Raw genomic sequence first — 21,543 nt, forward strand, 5'->3', positions numbered from 1 at the left:
ATCTTCAAAAAACATTAAGAAAAGAATTTATTATTAACCCAGTACTGCTTGATACGTTTGAAGCAGTTGGCACATGAAGACATGTCACACATGTAGACCTAATCCGGGATTATTTTTGGACAGTGTTGATCTGGAGAAGTGTTTACTATGTACAGTTTTGAGCTGAACCTGAGCTCTGGCTCACTTAGCGAGAAAGAATGTATTCATAGTATGGCTACTATGCTTTCCTTATCCAAAAATATGATTGTAAGGTCCTTTTTGTATATTTATAGAAGCTCTGGTATCATTTGTAGATAGTTCCTTTTATCAGCATTAGCACTTTTTCTTGACACTCGGTAGCCAATTTGAGTAATTGGAAGGGTTTAGGATGGTAAGGCTGTGTTGCTTTTATTAAAATCGCTAATGTGCTTGCAGTGGAATTCTTGTTTTTGTAAAAGGTTATATTTAGCACATAGTTGTTCAAAAGATGCAACAATATTGTCAATATGCAATGTAGTATATTATTCGACAAATGAGAAGCACTAAGCAAGCAATTGTGCCAAACACATGCCAAAAAAAAGGATTCTTTAGACAAAAATTGGTGCTGATGTAAAATGCTAAAATACGAGTGCCCAAAAAGTAATTGGGACTTATATTTCTTTATTCTTTTAAATGAAATGTCTTTGCAGGTCTGCAGTGGACTGTATACAAAAGCCAGAGAACCATTTTAATTTGGATCAGTTTTTAAGTTGGCTGGTCTGGTCTCCTGTTTGCTTAATCTTCAGAGGTCTGTATGTGTTGGGGTCAGGCTTTTGATCCACACATATGGAAATAGGCAATGTCACTACCTAATCCACACGCACATGCATGTTGAAGAGTACTTCATCGCACGCTTTACGGGTAGCAACATAATACATTAGGATATGAGGGCAAACCTGGTCTCTCTTTGTGAGATCTAAATATGTAATTGTACAAAAATAACAATGCATTTTATAACAATGAGTTAAGGTAACACATGATACAAAAATAATGTTTTATGTATGTGTTTAACACATAGAAAAGAATTGTTTTTATTTTTCCTGTTATCAGTAACCGTTACTGTGATATGTTGTCTATATGATCTTTGTCTGTGTTTAGAACCTTTTTTTTAATGAAACCTATACATAAAGAGCTAGACGGGTCATGTACTATGTTGTCTGAAAGCAATAACTTTGACTTAGCAATCTATGAGTATTAATTTTATGTATTGGCCATCCTCTAATTTACCATACCATGAAATGTTGAAAAGTACACAAGAGTAAAGTAACGGAATAAAATAAAGGATATTTCAATATATGTTAAATTGCAAAGCAACAGACTTGTACACTTGTATAAACATTTCCATGAACCGATGGTATGTTAAAGTACAGTTACAGAATTTCTTGAAGGATAAATGTATTTTATAGTAAAATCAAAATTTTTATAGTTGTTACGGAGGAGTCAATTAGAGAATAATGTCAGAGATATAGCCAGCTAAAGTATAAGAAAGCTCAGCAAGGTGTTTTAAATATGATGAACTTCACAAAAAGATTTAGGAAGAGGGTTTCAGAGATTGAAATTAGCATTGACCAAGAGATGTATAATGACTCTTATGTGTGTGTAGTATCTGCTGAGGTGCATTTTTATTAAGATTATTATTATTGGTATATTCTCCAAGAAGAGAATAAATTAGTGAATGGGTTGCCTATGCAAACATGATGTTTTTTTATGCTTGTTTTAATTATAAGTAACTCAGAAATGAAATGTGTGTAAGAGTATAACTTCTTTAAGAAAACTCTGACAAAATGATGGATTGCTTTCTATTCCTCTCAAAATAAAGTGTCCACATAGTTGGGCATATATACAGTAGAAGTTGCAAAGAGCTAGATTTTTGTTGTGATGATTGCCAATTTTGTAAAATTTCATATAGTATACTAGCGGAGTTACCCAGTGTTGGCTGTGTGTATGAGAAAATAGAAAGGTGCAAAAATAATTACAAATTGTATATTACACACATAAGTGTGCTGAATGTAGTATGCATCTTTTGTTACTTCTGAAAAGCTGCTTCGTATACAATACTCTTGTTTTTTCTGTCTGATGTAATTGTTATTCAGTGTAATTAATAGGAATTGAACTTTAACTTAGTTGAAAGGCTAAAGTTAACCATCACACCTCCATACAATATGTGTGGAGCTGTTCTCTGTCAATAGATCACACTGGTATTTTCTACCACTTTTGAAATTATAGCTCACTTTTACAGCTTTGCCTGCGTAACTGTTTCCAGTCTTATAAATTTAAACTGGGAAAAAGTTATAAATGCTATAATTAATCCCAATTCATTATGAGATTTGAGTCAGCTGTGGAGTTAATTCCACTCATTCTGAGCCTGATCTGCCTTCTCAACCTGACATGAATGCCAACTTTGAGGTTTGTGGTTTCAAAAGTAAAACTCTGAATATTCAAAGAGCAAATAAACAAACATTGCTTTTAATAAATAAACTGATAAGCTACTGAGCATGTATTTTTGTATGAATATTTGTTTTCATTTTGCAATTTTGATTATAATTTGGTTGAATTATTTTTCAGTATGTTTACTAGGTTGTTAGCATCTTTTTGCTCCTTATGAGCCACTCTTCTGTTATATAAATATTTAAATAGCCATGTTAATTCTGATGGGTGTATGTTTTCCAATGAAGCTCTGTTCCAACCTTTACTGCACATGGATGGTATTTTGCAGACTGATTACTGAATTCAGAAATACTTGGTTTGATTGTTAGAAGCAAGTAATAAATACAAAATGTAAATATATGTATATGTATGTTAAATGTGTGTGGCTGTTAGTATATAAGATATACAAATAAAAAACATTTCTTTTAAGTATATTGTTTGTCTACAACATTGTTACAGATTATTTTATAACTGTACTTCTGATAACATTATTGATAAAATATTCTCTATAGCTGAAAAAAAAATAACAGTAATGCACATTTGTTGATGGAAAGGAATAATAGTAATAATTCTTGTTTTTTTTTTCCCCCAGATGAATCACAGCCTGCTAAAAAGACTGACATCCCATGGCGTTTAAAACAGATGCTGGATATTTTGGTTTATGAAGAGAAGCAACAAGAGTCGGAAGAGATGGGACCATGTATGGAGTATCTTCTGCAGCACAAAATCTTAGAAACACTTTGCACGTTAGGGAAAGCCGAGGTAAAAGTGGCCTTCCTGTTTCCTGTTAATTCACTGTCTCAAGGGCTAAATTCTATACCAAAACTATAGATGGGTGCTACCTCAATATATTTTCATTTATAACAGTTCCATTTTCTAATCCACTTTTTTCAAATGCAGTGTCACGGAAGCCAGATCTGATCCTATCAGCTGCTGACAAAAGGCAAAAGGGTGGCAATGTTTCACAAAACACATTCATGCACATACTTGCACTAACTAGTCATTATTTCAGAGTGCTAATGTAACTTAAACTGCAAGTCATTGAGAAGTAGAACATACAAAGAAAAGCTCTTGCATACTTCATGTGCAGCTAAGCCAAGATTTGATCCCAGACTCATAGATTTGTGAGGTAGCAGCACTAGTTGCTGCACCACATTGCCACACTTACTAAGGAAATAAATTTGTAAATTTGTTACGTTGTGTTGAAATTGTTGGTATACAAAAAATTTTTAACTCATAACAGAGGAGCAAAACCCATTGTTAAGGGACTTGTTTTATTTATCTATTCATTGATTATCTAAAAATACTTGTTTCTTTACTTTGTTAAGCTGCTCAGTGTTTTCAGAAATTTGTGAAATACTCTGAATACTTTATGTCCAAATGAAACATCATTTCTGTAATTACTTTTGCTTTTGGTATTTTATTTAGATATTTGATCTCTAGACTGTAAACACATACTGATGCTTTGAATGTAAAATTCATTAACAAAAATGTATAATCCCTTATTGTTAAAATGCTAAACATGGGATCACACGTGAAATAGTAATTATTGAATTAACCTGTGTTTTTATAGTTGTGAATCTTTAGCAACCCCTGCTTTAAGAAAAGATCAAAGTGAGATCTATGCATCCATGCTGCTCTGCGTGAACGACATATAGAAGCAGAGTGTAATAGCATAATGTAAATCCTAAAGAGATCTGTTTGTTTAAAGTATAATGTTTAAGTTAACAAATAATTTAGCTCATGCACATGTCATTTTTAATATCCCTTGTTTCTTTGTAGTATCCTCCTGGTATGCAGCAACAAGTTCTTGTATTCTTCTCCAGGCTTTTAGCACAGATCAGGCAACCTTTTCTTCACATTGTTACTGTATACCGGCCTGTTCAGGTGAGTAAGAAGTGAACTGGGCTTTAGGTTCATCTCTTATATATATATTTCTCTTCTGGTTCGTCCTGCTTCCACTTCAAAACTGGTCCCGCCCACACGCAGCCGACATGGCATTTCTTGATTCCTATTCGTCCTCTTCCATGTCATGCACTATACTGGCCTGCTGAGCGTAATACATCCAACAAGTACTGGAGGTGCTGCCACAATGGTAAAGTAGCTTTACCACCTTTGCGGGAGCCACCTGTGTCTTTACAACAGCTTCTTACACAGCAAACATTAGAAGCTAAAAATTATCGTGAACACATTCGAGAATACAACTAGCGTTTGCTTCCATGGCTGCACAGATAACTCAACCTCCTGGCCACGGACCATACTGTTTTAAAATACACAGGCAAATTTATCACCAAATCTCTCCACTATATGCTAACACTTCTACCTCTCCAGGATATGGACAGTTGTATGTTTTTGACACAGCGCAAGCTACTGAAGTACGCTTACAAAATAAAGCAAACTGCATGCAGTGAAAATGTACTTCTCCATCTAGATTCCATGCTCAGACACACTGCAAGCAAACACTGAAAATAACAACGTACATGTAGGCAAAATGATCATATTACCGTCCACATTTTCAGGGAGTCCAAGATACATGCAACAAAACTATCAGGATGCCATGGCCATAGTACGTAAATTCGGAAAGCCTGATTTATGTATCACTTTCACATGTAATCCTGCTTGGCTGGAAATTCTACATGCACACTGCGTCTTTCAAGAATTATTTATTTCTTCTTGATTTCTGAATTCCTTTCTCACTGTTTTCCGTTCCAATTCTTACACCGCCATATGCTATGGCGGGCATCGGCTAGTAATACAATAATTCTGTTGTCTATTGGTCATTTAGAACTCGGTTTCATGTGCATGCACACGTACTCTCAGAATTCAGATTGCTAGAACAGGTGTAAAATGGTAAGTGTAACATCCTTGTCGAGAATGATAGAATTTGCCACTGTCAAAGATTTTTCAATGAAAAGGGTTCTTAATCAAGTGACTATAATGTAACACAATTGTCAGTATTTTGTAAGAGTACAGATGTAAAGACTAAAATTGTTAAGTTGTACTTCGGTAGGACTAATTTTGAGCAGATGCGACAATGTCTAAGTAGGATACACTGGGATAAGCTTTTAAGTGTGGAGACAGTCGAGGAGCAGTGGAACAGGTTTAAAAATGTTTTACATGTAATGCAGGACAGATACATACCTAAATCAGGAATTAATAGGAAACTAAAAAAAACTCCACGGTGGATTAATAAAGATTTAAAAAAAGTTGCAAAGGAAAAAACTGCTTTATAAGGCATTTAAGACTAATGACTGCAAAGTGAATCATAGAGCGTATGAGACCATGAGGGCAACCATTAAGAAGGATATCAGGAAGGCTTAAAGACAGTTGGAGAGGAATATAGCAGATAAGGCGAAAGACGACCTTAAGAGATTCTTTCAGTGTTTTAGTAGTAAAAGAACAATCAAGGAGGAGGTCAAGTGCATCAGAAATAGTAAAGGGGAATTAAAAGATACAGACAGTGAAATACATTTTTCTGAGGTGTGAGCAAGTGGATAACCTCCCAGAGGTAACAGGGACTACTAAGGAGGTACTGAGGGATTTGGAAATTGTAGAGGGAGAAGTGCTTCTCAGATTAAATAAGATGAAATCAAACAAATCACCAGGATCAGATAATATTTACCCTCAAGTTCTTAAGGAGGCTAGCGAGTACATATATAAACCCTTGACACATATTTTTAGGAAGTCACTGCACACTGGAGAGATTCCGAAGGACTGGAAAATGGCAAATATCATCCCATTATATACAGTGGTGTGAAAAACTATTTGCCCCCTTCCTGATTTCTTTTCTTTTGCATGTTTGTCACACAAAATGTTTCTGATCATCAAACACTTTTAACCATTAGTCAAATATAACACAAGTAAACACAAAATGCAGTTTTTAAATGATGGTTTTTATTATTTAGGGAGAAAAAAAATCCAAACCTACATGGCCCTGTGTGAAAAAGTAATTGCCCCCCTTGTTAAAAAATAACCTAACTGTGGTGTATCACACCTGAGTTCAATTTCCGTAGCCACCCCCAGGCCTGATTACTGCCACACCTGTTTCAATCAAGAAATCACTTAAATAGGAGCTGCCTGACACAGAGAAGTAGACCAAAAGCACCTCAAAAGCTAGACATCATGCCAAGATCCAAAGAAATTCAGGAACAAATGAGAACAGAAGTAATTGAGATCTATCAGTCTGGTAAAGGTTATAAAGCCATTTCTAAAGCTTTGGGACTCCAGCGAACCACAGTGAGAGCCATTATCCACAAATGGCAAAAACATGGAACAGTGGTGAACCTTCCCAGGAGTGGCCGGCTGACCAAAATTACCCCAAGAGCGCAGAGACGACTCATCCGAGAGGTCACAAAAGACCCCAGGACAACGTCTAAAGAACTGCAGGCCTCACTTGCCTCAATTAAGGTCAGTGTTCACGACTCCACCATAAGAAAGAGACTGGGCAAAAACGGCCTGCATGGCAGATTTCCAAGACGCAAACCACTGTTAAGCAAAAAGAACATTAGGGCTCGTCTCAATTTTGCTAAGAAACATCTCAATGATTGCCAAGACTTTTGGGAAAATACCTTGTGGACTGATGAGTCAAAAGTTGAACTTTTTGGAAGGCAAATGTCCCGTTACATCTGGCGTAAAAGGAACACAGCATTTCAGAAAAAGAACATCATACCAACAGTAAAATATGGTGGTGGTAGTGTGATGGTCTGGGGTTGTTTTGCTGCTTCAGGACCTGGAAGGCTTGCTGTGATAGATGGAACCATGAATTCTACTGTCTACCAAAAAATCCTGAAGGAGAATGTCCGGCCATCTGTTCGTCAACTCAAGCTGAAGCGATCTTGGGTGCTGCAACAGGACAATGACCCAAAACACACCAGCAAATCCACCTCTGAATGGCTGAAGAAAAACAAAATGAAGACTTTGGAGTGGCCTAGTCAAAGTCCTAACCTGAATCCAATTGAGATGCCATGGCATGACCTTAAAAAGGCGGTTCATGCTAGAAAACCCTCAAATAAAGCTGAATTACAACAATTTTGCAAAGATGAGTGGGCCAAAATTCCTCCAGAGCGCTGTAAAAGACTCATTGCAAGTTATCGCAAACGCTTGATTGCAGTTATTGCTGCTAAGGGTGGCCCAACCAGTTATTAGGTTCATGGGGCAATTACTTTTTCACACAGGGCCATGTAGGTTTGGATTTTTTTCTCCCTAAATAATAAAAACCACCATTTACAAACTGCATTTTGTGTTTACTTGTGTTATATTTGACTAATGGTTAAATGTGTTTGATGATCAGAAACATTTTGTGTGACAAACATGCAAAAGAATAAGAAATCAGGAAGGGGGCAAATATTTTTTCACACCACTGTAAAAAGAGTGACGGGACAGATCCAAGCAACTATAGGCCAGTAAGCTTAACATGCATCACAGGAAAATTAATAGAAGGAATTATTAAGGATAAGATTGAGCAACACCTGGCAAGGACAGGAGTTATTAGAAACAGTGTGCATGGGTTCAGAAGAGGGAGGTCGTGTTTTACTAACATGCTGGAATTCTATGTGGAGGCAACAAAAGGATACGATCAAAGTGGAGCATATGATATTATTTATCTGGACTTTCAGAAGGCATTTGATAAGGTGCCACATGAGAGGTTGGGCATCAAATTAAAAAGTGGGAGTTCAGGGCGATGTTTTTAGATGGGTGCAGAATTGGCTCAGACACAGGAAACAGAGGGTGATGGTGCTAGGAACCTCATCAGAATTGACTGATGTTAAGAGTGGTGTTCTACAGGGGTCAGTGCTAGTGCCGCTGCTATTTTTAATATATATATAAATGATTTAGATAGGAATATAAGTAACAAGCTGGTTAAGTTTGTAGATGATACCAAGATAGGTGAATTAGCAGATAATTTGGAATCCGTTATATCATTACAGAAGGACTTGGATAGCATACAGGCTTGGGCAGATTTGTGGCAGATGAATGTAAAGTATTACACATAGGAAGTAAAAATGTTAGGTTTGAATACACAATGGGCGGTTGGAAAATCGAGAGTACAGTGAACCCTCGTTTATCACGGTTAATCCGTTCCAGACTCTACCGCAATAAATGAATTTTCGTGAAGTAGGATTCTTTATTTATAAATCGAATATTTTCACAGTTAGAGTATAGAAAACCTGTTTACAACCTTCTAAATACGTTTTTTAACATTATTAGAGCCCTCTAGACATGAAATAACACCCTTTAGTCACCATTACACTCGTATTACCCAATATATTAGACAAAATAAGAGAAAATAAGACATATTAGACGTTACAAATATCATGTTATTATTGTACTGTACATTTAATTACACACACACAGTTCTTACAACCACTAACCTATGAAGGCACGACCTCAGTAGGAGAGTCTTCAGGTGGTGCAGTATCTTCAGCAGGTTCGTCGTTGTCTGAAGGAGTACTAGGAGTAGGCAGTGGGTGTCTGGGTGAGCGGCTGAAGAACATCTTGATAGGCAGTTGTTGGCGCTGTCTTTTCATATGCGTGAGGAGGCTTTTGTAGGGTATTGCCATCTTTGATCATATCCAAGAGTTTCACCTAATCCTTTATGGCAAGCATCTTCCTCTGGCACTTAGTTTCGTTGTCAGAATGCTTAGAAAAGCAGCACGTTTAGGAGTCATCGTGGGGTCTTAGATAAAAGTTCTCAGAAAGCGCATGCATAGTGACGTAAGCGTGTATGAGAAAAAATCGCGATAGAGTAAAGCCTCGAAAGTCGAAGCGTGATATAGCGAGGGATCAATGTACACCTTATGAGAAGGATTTAGGAGTCATAGTGGACTATAAGCTATTGACTTCCCAACAGTGCTCAGAAGCCATTAAGAAGGCTAACAGAATGTTAGGTTATATAGCACGATATGTGGACAAGTACAAGTCCCAGGAGGTTATGCTCAACCTTTATAATGCACTGGTGAGGCTCTCATCTTGAGTACTGTGTGCAGTTTTGGTCTCCAGGCTACAAAAAGGACATATCAGCACTAGAAAAGGTCCAGAGAAGAGCGACTAGGCTGATTCCAGGTCTACAGGGGTTGAATTATGAGGAAAGATTAAAAGAGCTGAGCCTATACAGTTTAAGCAAAAGAAGATTAAGAGGTGATATGATTGAAGTGTTTAAAATTATGAAGGGAATTAGTACAGTGGACTGAGACTGTTATTTTGAAATGAGTTCATCAAGAACACGGGGTCACAGTTGGAAACTTGTTAAGGGTTTTTTTTTTTCTTACAAACATTAGGAAGTTTTTCTTTACACAAAGAACGATAGACACTTGGAATAAGCTACCAAGTAGTGTGGTAGACAGTAAGATGTTGGGGACTTTCAAAACTCGACTTGATGTTTTTTTGGAAGAAATAAGTGGATAGGACTGGCAAGCTTTGTTGGGCTGAATGGCCTGTTCTTGTCTAGAGTGTTCTAATGTTCTAATCAAATTACTAAGAGTACTGTTGTATCACAGATCTTCTACCCTGGGCTCTTTTTGGCTACAGTGCTTTCTGTTTGGATCTTTCATACCCTGCTGTACTCGCATTAAATGTCAGTGTTCTGTTATAGTCCAAAGATTGTCTGTTAAGTCAAGTAGAATCTTAGCATGGCTACTCCATATATGAGTGTGTGATATTCATAAAAGACAACTTTTCAGAATTGAAACAAACTAGTCAGTACTGGTTCCTGTCTTGCTGTTATTATTGCCAGCATAATGTTTGGCAACCTAGAAATGTTAAGTGAATGGAAAATATTTCTGTAAATGTGTATTCATTTTAAATTTTTGCATCTAATGTTGTATAGATTTTGGCATTGATATACAGTAGTTTATGCTTTTTAACCTGAAAACATACAAATACAAAGTTCACCCAGAAGTGTGGCAGTGATTTTGCTGCTGTTATGATTTAGCCTAATGTCAGTTAACCCAGTGTCTAAGCAAGCTGTCTTCATACTTTCCACAGTTTTCTTTATATTCTCCCATAGCTTTATGTGGTGCCCTCAGGATCTTTAAAAGTTCTCTTTTAATCTGCATGATCAACAGTTCTTCCATTAAAATTGTAAATTGATGTTCTGATTAAGCAACATTTAAACTTAGTGCTGCAAATTGAGAAAGCCGTGTATTGATAAATTGCAGAAGACCAATATGGTAAATTTGTCTCTAAAGTTTTTCGTGGCAACTTCTTATAACAGGGTTGCCTACAATGATATTAAGCAGTAACTGTTTGCTGCAAGCAAAAGATAGAACCCCTTTTTCCTGCTAAACTGAGGGCTGTGGTTGATGTTTAAAACCAACACATACAACACACCTGAAGAGGTGTAGAAATTTTTAAAAAGACTTCTAGCTATTTTTAAAACCTAAATAGGCAATTGCATCAACTGGAATAGAGATTCTAAAAGATAAGCCAGATTGTATTGCTCCCAATGCTCAGTTTCGAGCCAAAATTTTCATAAATTTTGGAATTTATTTAGTGACTCAACCTTTAATTTATGCCACGGTAGTGGCAGGTAGCCCTGCTAATATGAGAATAAAAATTAACATGCAGAAAGAAGCATTAACTACTAATGTGTCATAAAGGAAAGGGTAGTGTTACTAAAGCCTTGCAAGCTTTTAAAGACTATAATAATAAAAGGTAATTAATATGTATTGTATATTCCTTGTAAGGGTCCTTGATTTCATCTGTTTAATTATCTGTTTCTTTTACTGTATTTGTTATCCTTCCAATGTTTTGTCTTTTTATACTATTCTGTTACTTTCTTGTTCATAATCATTGATTTTTTATTAATCATTATTAATTAATCAGTATTAATTTTTTGTCATTTTATATTTAATTTTTTTCATTTTTTCATATAATTTAAAATGTTTCAGTGAAGTGTGTTTTAATTTATCTATAAGTAATAACCTACTATCTAGTCATCTTTTTCAAAAACAATGCTCAGAAGTGAAAAAATTTACTATATACTTAGGTTGTCTTTTTTCTTTTTTCCTTTATTTTCTTGTTTTTTTTTTCTTGTTTTTTTTTAATTTGCTTCGCCTCCTGCTTGCTTTGCTCGCCAACCCCCGGGTTCAGTCCTGTGGAAATACAATTTAAAGTGGTTTTTTTTTTCATGGGAATTGTTACATATGCATTATGTTCACTTTTTATTTTAAAACTTCAGTAAAAACAATATTTGGAATGAACTGTTCTTCAAGATCTCTTTGAATTTTGATTCCTTATTTGGTCTTACAGTGTGATAATGCAACATATAACTGGCTGTGAGTGAATATCGTTTCTTTGTCTCTTATAAATAAACTGACTTTTTCAAATGTTTGTCCCTGTGATTTGTTAATTGTCATTGCAAAAGCTATTCTCACGGGAAAATATAAACGGTTTAATACGAATGGCTTATTCCCATTTGGAGTTCAAAAGAGTTAAAAGTGAAATAAAAATCCTTATTGCATTTAGTCAGTCCACGCTCAATCTGCTTTATACTCCAAGCCAGAAATGTTACTCTTGGGGGGGGAATAAAAGCGTGACAATATAAAAATAACCATATAAACATATGGTTTTTACTTTGCGGATTTTCACCTTTCACGGGGAGTTCTGGAACGCAACCCCCGCGATCGAGGAGGGATCACTGTACATTCAACTATAGTCGCTAAGAATGTTTATTTAATGACCAGTTCATACTAAGTTATCTGCTAGTTTTCCTGTCTTATTTCATATTCAGACTGACAATACTTGTGTCATTTGTTATACAGAAGTTGATACGTCTTTGTGGCATTACTCCTGGAGGACAAACTGAAAGGGAAGAAGCCATGTTTCTCAACATGATTTGCACAAAACTGAAGCAAGATCCACGTCTCTTCACATATATTCTTGAGGTAAAATTCTTAAACCATATTTAACTTTTCCAGTTTGAGCTTAATGAATATTCATGTTTTTACCGTAGTTTAGATAGGTTCAGTGACATTGTAGTGCTCATATGAATTGAAAATATTTCCTTGATGAAAATATATTCTAGGAATATTGTACTGTGAAGCTTGAATTATAATATGAATGGTATTGTGGGCAAAGTGTATCATCTTATACCTACTTGTCAGCCTTTGTTGATCCTTAATTATGGTTTCATCATTAAACTTGTTAAGCTAGACATTACAGCTAGTAACAAGACTTGTTGTTGTATGCTTTTCAATTATATTTCCCAAAAAGCACAGTTTATAAGCCTACCAGCAACCCTGCGATTCTCGAAAGAATCGCAAATCCAAGACTGGCAGTCACTTTCTGTTCCCTCCGATATTTGTAGGGTGAAATATCATGGAGGGTGGGTGCGTCCACAGTGCCACTCACAGTACGGCGGCGACGTTGACGTACGATTCTGCTAGTCATGAGGCGTGTTTCAGTAGCGCATTGTAGGCGCCTTTGTGTATTGTTTTTATCCATGCAGTCTCGCTTTTGGCAGCGGTGGTAGTGTGAACGACTTGCCTGTTGCTTCTGGTATCTGTGCATATATACTGTACAACCCGACGTGCACGCTGCACTCATAATAACCGCTTTTCCAGCAGAGTGATCTACCACGTCCGCATCACGATTTATCTACTCCCATCAGCGACTTGTAGTTATTGGCCCTCAGTGCAGGTTGGTTGTTTTTAATCCATTGGAGATCATGTGATTGTGCTCGAACGTAAACATCACCTATGTATTGGTGAGTTAGCTTTCCTGCATTGATTAATGGATTAAACTCATCTCTCGCTGAGAGTCTGTAGGACAAATATTCTTTCATTGATACCCGTGATCTTTTCTGTGCTTGATTTATTTTATATCTGCAAATTCCAGCACTCCATCCTTCCTGGCCAGTTGGAAACAAAATGGGGTATGTCAAAGTATCAAGTTTAGGTTGGTTGGTTCCATTAGGACGTAAATGCATGACAATATCGTGGTGAAACGGAGGCTCACCGTCTTTACTGTGCCACTTCATTAACGATGGGAACATTGTATCGTCTCGGATCCTGTTCTTTGTCCTTTATTAGCACTACGGCTATTTTAGTTGGTGCCACACCGTCCGCCCCTGCTTTTGTATTGGCTTCTTTTTCAACCTCATGTAGCATTTTTATAGAGTTTGCTAATGGGTGATTGTTTATGACTTCAGCTACGTTTCTAATTATTAGCTCTGTGCATTGCTTGTTTTTAGGAAGGTTCATTCATTGATAAAGTGCGTCATCTAGATGTAACATGTACATTTGGGCACATTTGCGGTGGTGATTTGGCTCAGGGTACACTGTTCCAATCCGATGCAATATTTGTCCACACACGCGAAAGCAGTATCGACCATTCCTAGGTGGTGGCTTGATATTTACCCCGGTATATGCAAAGGCAAATGAACTATTGTAGGATCTAATGCATTCCATAAAGTTTTTACTTATCCAAAGGTGGCAGCTTAACTTGACCTTTTTGACAACAACGTGTAGCCCTTCTGCAGTTTCTTTTTGGATCCGTTCCTCTCTTGCATGTAGTGTTTCAGAAGTGCGTTGTAGGTGCCTTCATTCATTGTGTTCATCCATACGGGCTCGGTTTTGTGTTTCGTTTTGGAGCCGTGACTTCTTTGCTTCTTGTGTTTGTGAGGCGCGTTGTAGGAGCCTCCGTTTATTGTTTTTATTTATGCGGTTTCATTTTTGTTTCTCTGTTACTGAATTACCGTTATGTGATTCAAACATGCCACACAGACTGCTGGCACAGTGGATTAGAGCAAGTTTAGTTTACAGGTTGTGTTGTTTGGGCGCCACCTACTGACTCTGGGAAGCTGCTGCGTTTGACTCTGGGGCGCCGCAGTGCGCATGCGCTTCGGTGCGTCCGCCGTGCATAAATTAAACTCTCGTTTAGTAATATAGATAAATCTGTTGCTATGAAGAAGAGCATTGCCACAAGGAATGAAATGTTTTTTTTATTTTTGAAAGTGTGCATTCTATTGCACAAATCCTTTTTTAAAACATCCTGATTAATTGAAATAGAATTCAGACAGCATTTTATAGCAACTGATTGTGTCTCTTTTTTTTTTTTTTGTTTATAGTGATATATTAAGTGTACATAAAATGAGAATGATAAGAGAGAGTGTATCCTTGCATTAGCTGACTGTTAAATAGAATTGAATTTAAGGTTTTATTATTTGTTTTTAAAGCTCTCTGTGGCATAGCTTCCACCTTATATCTCTGACTTTGTCAGCCCCGATTCTACCTCTCGAGCCCTATGGTCCTCTGATCAGTTGTTTTTAACTGTTTCATGCTCTTAGTTGAGGTTTAAAGGTGAACAGGCCTTCTTTGTAGCTGCCCCAAGACTCTGAAATAGTCTTCCATCTTTTATTAAGCCATCCCCTACAACAAATATTTTTAAGTCAAACTTAAAAACCTATTTATTTTCTCAGGCTTTTGAGTTATTTTAATGATTATGTGTTCTGTTATCTGTTCTGTCTTGGTTTATTTTCTATTGCTGTCAGTTGATTGTTGTCCTCTCCTTCCGTTGCTTTCTCTTTGTCATTTTAATCTTTTCAAAATGTTTTATTCAGTTCTATTCTTATCTTTTAAGCAGGTGACATGTCAGAAGTTGCATTCTTGATTGTTGGTTAATTTGCAGTAATTGGAAAGGACATGCAAACTTTCTGGCAGAAGAATGATGCAGAAATTTACGAAACTAAAGCATATCACATTGATTTTGAGCATTATTGGTATGTTGTGGCTAAATAATGTGAAGAGTACACTGTACCTTCTAAATGAATTATAAGTGTGGTAGCATAACTCTTTCCACAAACTGTGTCATAACTCATTTGTGATGCAGCTTTGGCATTGACTCAGTATCTATTTAAGGCAGGCATAATCAGAATTTTCCTTATACCAACTGAGAGAGAGAGAGAGCACAAAAAGTTAAGAATGTTCCAGTCTGAGATTCTAATCCAGTCTTTTCAGTTACATGAAATATTGGCATTGATAACATTTTCTGTCAGCTGTGTACATTAATGATGAAATATGATAAAATCCATTTCTCACAGTTGATAAAGATACTTTTTATGGGTAATGAAATCCATATATTCTTAAATAACATTCAGCTTTAAGATTAGTTCATGATAAATGTCCATTCTCAGCATGCCATGCCAACGTTATGAATATCTAGTTGGGTCAATTTTGTCTTTTTTGGAAAATATTACAGATATGATAGTAGTAGTGGAATATTTTAAATATTTGTAGCCTCTGTAATATTTCCCAAAGTGACAATCAGACGCAGGTTTAGTGTAGATTCAGTTTCATTCTTGTGAAGAAGATTAAGAAGAGCTAGAAGAGCAGAGCATTGTTTGCTCAGTGTTCTACCCATTGTAGTGGAAGACCAATGTGGTTTATGTTGAAGCTTTAACTCTTTATACTTAGTGCCTCATTTTACATTGTTTTTAGGCTGATATTGTCTTCCTGTTCAACAAATACTATGTCTACTCTGTATTAAACTATATTCTGTGCACCATTGTCGCTAGATGTAATACCAGTTTTTATTCTACCATTTAATAAGAATTTAGACATTGGTGGTAATATTCTTTCAATGGAGAGTACAAATTGAGAAATTCTGTGAAGGCACAGGAGACCAGAAAATAGCAAAGTCAATACAGGATATTGGATGGCGCCAGTGTGTGTGGCATGTCATCTACTGCTCTCTATTTTGCTTATGTTTTTGTTGTTATTTTTGTGTGTGTCATGCAAAATGTCAACTCACTACTGGTGTATGATCGGCAAACACTTCATGAGCTTTGTTTGTCTGCTGTAAAACTTGTACAGTTCGCCAACAGAGGACAAGATTTTCCTCCTCCCCAGCTTCTTTCTGGAGTACTGGCATTCCTCTACCTTGCTTCTAGTTTAAATGCGGTGGGCGGTTGGTGAAGTTAAACGCCTGTTTGGCTTGATCTCCCAAAGTTTTTCTGGCTCAACATAGATTGGCTCCTCATCTTTTTGCGTCATGGTGCTCCTGGGACTCTGTGGACTCCTGGCTGGTACAGATTATAGGTGATTCCACCTCTGCGCCCCTGCCCACTTCACCTGCGCTGGCAAGGAGCGAATTTGCGGCCTCTGGCGCGAGCTCCGCTTCAGACCTGGCTCCCATCAGGATGGGTCTAGTGAACTCTAGATCTGTAATGAACAAAACTTTTATCATAAAGGATTTCTTCGCCTCTCATGGATTGAATTTCCTCTGTATAACTGAAACCTGGTTGTCTCCCGGTGAGTCCAGCACCTTCTTTGAATTGTTGCCGTGTGACTGCTCATATTTTAATTCCCTGCGGTTCTCAGGTCGTGGTGGAGATTTAGCGACTGTCTTCAAATCCAACTTCAATTGTAAACAGCAGTCTCTAGCTGTTTCTTTCTCCAGCTTTGAACTGAGTCTTTTTGAGTTGGGTCATTCTCCTGTGCTGCTCAGCGTGGTGGTTTATCGTCCACCAAAGTATAAGGATTTTTTAAGTTGCTTTTCTGATTTTTTTGGCTGAATTTATGCGAAAATATGACCACATTTTAATTGTTGGGGATTTTAATATTCATGTTTGTTGTACTGTGAAGCCTTTGGTGAAGGACTTTTTAGATTTAATGGACTCTTGTAGTCTATTTCAGTCAGTAAATGGTCCGACTCAGGAACATTGGCATACATTGGATCTTGTCTTTTCTCGCGGTGTATTTGATCTTAATCTGGAAATTGGTGATGCAGTGTTTTCAGACTGTATGCCTGTTTTGTTTGATTTTGTTCTCTATCAATTTGCTAAACTGTACGCAGCGGTGCCGTGCTCTTAAATTTTCCACTACTGCTCAGTTTTCTGCTGTTCTTAATTATGAAGTGACCTCACAGCCCTTGGTGTCTTCCAGTACTGAGGAGCTAACACTTCAATTTAATTCTGTATTCCAAATTGCTCTGGACTGTGTGGCACCATTAAAAAGCAGGCAACTAAAGCACTCCTCAGAGCCATGGTTAAATGCTAATACCCGTGCCTATAGACGGGAGTGCAGGAGAGCTGAATGGAGGTGGAAAAAGGACAGGTTGCAGGTTTCTTTTGAAATTTTGTGAGAAACTTGGTTGTGTTATAAGAAAGTTTTGAAAGCTGCTAGTTCAAAATTTTTTTCTGAAGTTATTGGCTCTAACTCTTAACAACCCCCATGTACTTTTTAACACATTGACTTCTGTTCTTAATGTTCATAAACCTGTCTATCTGGAAGCTTCTAGGGAAACTTGAGATAAATTTCTTTACTTTTTTTTGAAGAAGGTTTTAAGTACTAGGGCCCTAATTTCATCATCTTCTCATGATCCATCCATTTTAATACCCTGTTTGGCTGTGTTTGACCACTTCAAGCCTTTCACTCTCCCTTTTTTAAAGCAGCTCATTTCCAGTATGAAGCCATTTGGCTCCCCCCTTGATGTTGTCCCTCCTTGACTTCTTAAGGAGGTCTTTTCTACCTTGGGTCCTTCTATTCTTACCATTATTAATATTAGTTTAACCTCTAGTGCGGTGCCTAAAAATTTTAAACATGCTGTTGTACAACTTCTGCTGAAAAAAACAGGTCTAGACCACTCTGTTATGTGTAACTTTAGGCCTATTTCCAAGCTACCTTTTTTGTCCAAACTCTTGGAAAAAGTCATATACACCCAACTGAAATCCTTCCTGGACGAACATGCAATACTGGAAGTGTTCCAGTCTGAGTTTAAAGCTCACCACGTTACTAAGTCCTCTCTGTTAAGGGTTTTTAATGATATTCTTGATATTCTTTTAACAGTGGACTCTGGTGACTGTACACTGCTTATGCTTCTGGATTTAACAGCTGCTTTTGACACTATAGACCATGAGATCCTCATCTCTAGGCTAGAGCAGTGGGTGGGCATCACAGGTTCAGCTCTCCAATGGTTTAGGTCCTATCTCTCGGATAGAAATGTTTGTGTCAGCATTGATGATTTTACTTCCACTTTTGTTGCCCTCCCCTGGGGGTACCATAGGGCTCCATCCTGGGACCTCTTCTAGTTCTCCTTGTACTTGCTGCCACTCAGCGCTATTTTCCGGAAACACGGTATTTCCTTTCATCTTTATGCAGGTGACTGTCCGGTTTATTTCCCGCTGAAGCACCCTGGTCCGTGTTCTGTCCAGCCCCTGCTTGATTGCCTTATTGACAAAAGGGGTTGGATGGCATTAAATTTTCAATATTTTAATGAGAACAATACAGAAGTCATGCTATTTAGACCCAATGGCACCAGCGGGACCATGTGACGATGTGGGTTTGCTGCATGCTCCCATCTGCTGTCCGGGAGCCCTTGAACCCATCAGCGTCGGTAATGTTACCGATGAGCTAGACAGTGAAGCAATAACAATGCAGCAAGGGGATGGTGATTAAAAGTGCAAAGTGCTTTTATTTAAAACAGAACTCCAGCAATCTCCCGTTCTTTCTTTCCTTTTCTTTTCCTCCTCTTGGCCGACTCGCGCTTCTGTATATCAAGAGGGCATGGCAGCTGCAGCAAATTAGCAGCCCCAGGAACAATCATGGATGCGGGTGGTCTCTCACCTGTGCACATAGGTGAGAAACGCCCACACCACAAATCACCCTGAGAACTGCTTCAGCCACACAACCACCATTCCCCCTCGCTAAGCTGAGAGCGCGGAGATTATTTTAAAAACTGGCCTTTGCTGAGAGCCGTGGACCCGCTATTCCACAGACACCGTGCATCGACCTTTCCACTGTGCTTCAATTTGAGAAATCCATGATCACAAATTTAGGTGTGAAAATGGGTTCCACTTTAAAACTTGATCGCCATGAGAACGCAGTGGTAAAATCTTGCTTTTTCCAGTTGAGGCGGCTGTCAAAAATCAAGCCTGTTTTGTCTAAACGCAACCTTGAAACAGTGATACATGCTTTTATAACCTCTTGTCTAGATTACTGCAATGCGCTTCTTTTTGGAATTAGCCAGGCCTCCATTGCTCGCCTACAGCTGGTACAAAATGCTGCTGCTCAATTTTTAACTGGCACAAGAAAGCATGATCACGTTACCCTGATTTTGGCTTCCATTCACTGGCTTCTAGTTCATTTTTGAATTCATTTTAAGATCCTTGTATTTGTTTTTAAATCCTTTAATGGTTGTGCCCCATTTTATTTGTTTAAACTGTCTCGCTCTCTCAGGTCAGCAGACCAGATGCTTTTACGTGTTCCTAAGGCACAATGCTGTCTTTAAATCTTATTTAAAAACACACTTTTACTCCCTGGCCTTTAACCCAGTATGATATGTTGACTATCTGTGTACTTTTTTATTATGAATCTCTTAAGCTCTTATGTGTTTATGTGTTTCTGTTTCTTTTACCCTTTGGTTATTGTTTGTCTGATATGTTGGGTTTTGATTGTACAGCACTTTGGTAAGCCTTGATGTTGTTTTTAAACTGCTTTATAAATAAATATGAAAATAACAGTGTTGCACATAAATCTCATCATTATCTTTACAGGATATTTGTCAACACAAGGACAAAAGCAACAATTTTAACACGGATAATGGAGCCCATGCTCGAGATATAAACATGTTTGCAGAAGATGCATCCAGTCCAAACCAAGTGTCCTCTGTTACTGCTGAGTATTCTGCAATGAAAATGGACATTGCTACTGAGACTGATGCCATTGGAAACCCAAACACCACAACATCAGATGCAGGAAATGCTTACTCTTTGTCTCTTTCTAAAAAAGCAGAAACCAACTTGGTCCGTGCCTTAATTAAGTTGATGAAGAGCAAGGTCAGTTTTTTTCTGTTATGCTTCACTAACTCTTTTAAATTCACATTTGTGCAGCTGTTGTTTAAGTCCCTAATGCTTCAGATTAATAATTCAAATCAAAACACATTATTTTAGAAACTTTACTTTGTTCTGTTTTGGGATATTCCCTGTTATTCATTGTTGGTCACACTTATATTGTATACTGCCCTACACCACTTGTTTGTCTTTCTGTATTTTTTTCAGCATTACCACACATTAGTCTGACCAATTGGCTACAGCATTAATTGTTCAGACATTGTTGTTTAAACCCAGGTAGAGAGACATCTATGGTTAGTAGAGTGTGAGTGCATTTCTGTGGTGCCAGGGGAGAGGCTATAAATGTTTAAGTGGCTTTAAACATAGCAAGGTAGATGGCATGGAGTCTCCAGATTGTAAAGAGATACTTCTTGGAATTTTTGGAGATAAAATAGGCATTGCTAATACTTTCACAAATGAGGCATTATTTAAAATATTCATTGTTGATATTGGTAGATGTACCTGTTTTTAGCTGATCAGATGCTATAGCACATGCTGATATTGGGTGTGCTTTTTTAGATGCAAGGACTTACTTCTACACTGGTGTTAGAAAAAACAGACCATTATGGGCCTTCCTAACATTCTAGTAGTCCTGTGTTGAACATTCCTGGATGTGTAAAATGAAATGTTTCTAGTTCAATGAAATTTTAGAATTTGAGTCTAATTTTTTCAAAAGTAATATGCTTTAATATTTTCTATGCTGGTAACTCCAAATACAGTATATTTCTTTTAAATTGGAAGGTTAAAGTTTGTGCATCTAAATCAAACATTAATGAAATCTTTGACTTCTTTGGCTCTATCCTCTACAAGAATTCACCTATAAAATACATTTGAATATTAGCTAAGCAACATTAGTCAATTGTTGGATGCTGTTATTTTATACAAATGTGTGTCTTATTTCGACCTTGATTTATTATAGTTCTACACAGGGGTGTTTGACACTTTGAGTGAATATAAGTGATACTTACACATAAGAGGGAAACTTTAAAAGACAGAATTAACAGCTTGTATACAGAGAACTATTAGCCAAAACACAGAATAGTGTTGCTTACATATTCAGTTTCTGAAGATGTGAAATCTCAATGTAAAATAAATTATGTGAAGAAAGTAGGACATGATACCGTTTGGTCAATTCTGAGAACCTCTACCTGTTAACACTGCACTGAAAGCCCTTTTACTAATCTTTTGTGGTTCACTAGTGATCTCCAGGGTTGCTGCCATAACAGACGCTAATCAACTATTAGTTGATGGGCACATTACTTTGCTGCTAC

At 37.3% G+C, this 21,543-nt stretch overlaps 1 protein-coding gene across 3 annotated transcripts in view; it reads left to right on the plus strand.

The window, feature by feature from the left end:
• fhip2b (FHF complex subunit HOOK interacting protein 2B) overlaps positions 1 to 21,543 on the plus strand; it is a 58,880-nt gene that overhangs the window by 7,236 nt on the left and 30,101 nt on the right. For 2 of the 3 annotated variants that reach the window (XM_051922127.1, XM_028803307.2), the window contains exons 3-6: positions 3,038 to 3,207; positions 4,228 to 4,332; positions 12,207 to 12,329; positions 19,937 to 20,218. In XM_051922127.1, coding sequence (XP_051778087.1) covers positions 3,038 to 3,207; positions 4,228 to 4,332; positions 12,207 to 12,329; positions 19,937 to 20,218 — 680 coding nt within the window. The remainder of the gene's footprint in view (positions 1 to 3,037; positions 3,208 to 4,227; positions 4,333 to 12,206; positions 12,330 to 19,936; positions 20,219 to 21,543) is intronic. The other variant, XM_051922132.1, reaches the window with a different exon arrangement.

The sequence above is a fragment of the Erpetoichthys calabaricus genome, chromosome 1 (genome assembly GCF_900747795.2).
Source record: "Erpetoichthys calabaricus chromosome 1, fErpCal1.3, whole genome shotgun sequence".
Lineage (NCBI taxonomy): Eukaryota > Metazoa > Chordata > Cladistia > Polypteriformes > Polypteridae > Erpetoichthys > Erpetoichthys calabaricus.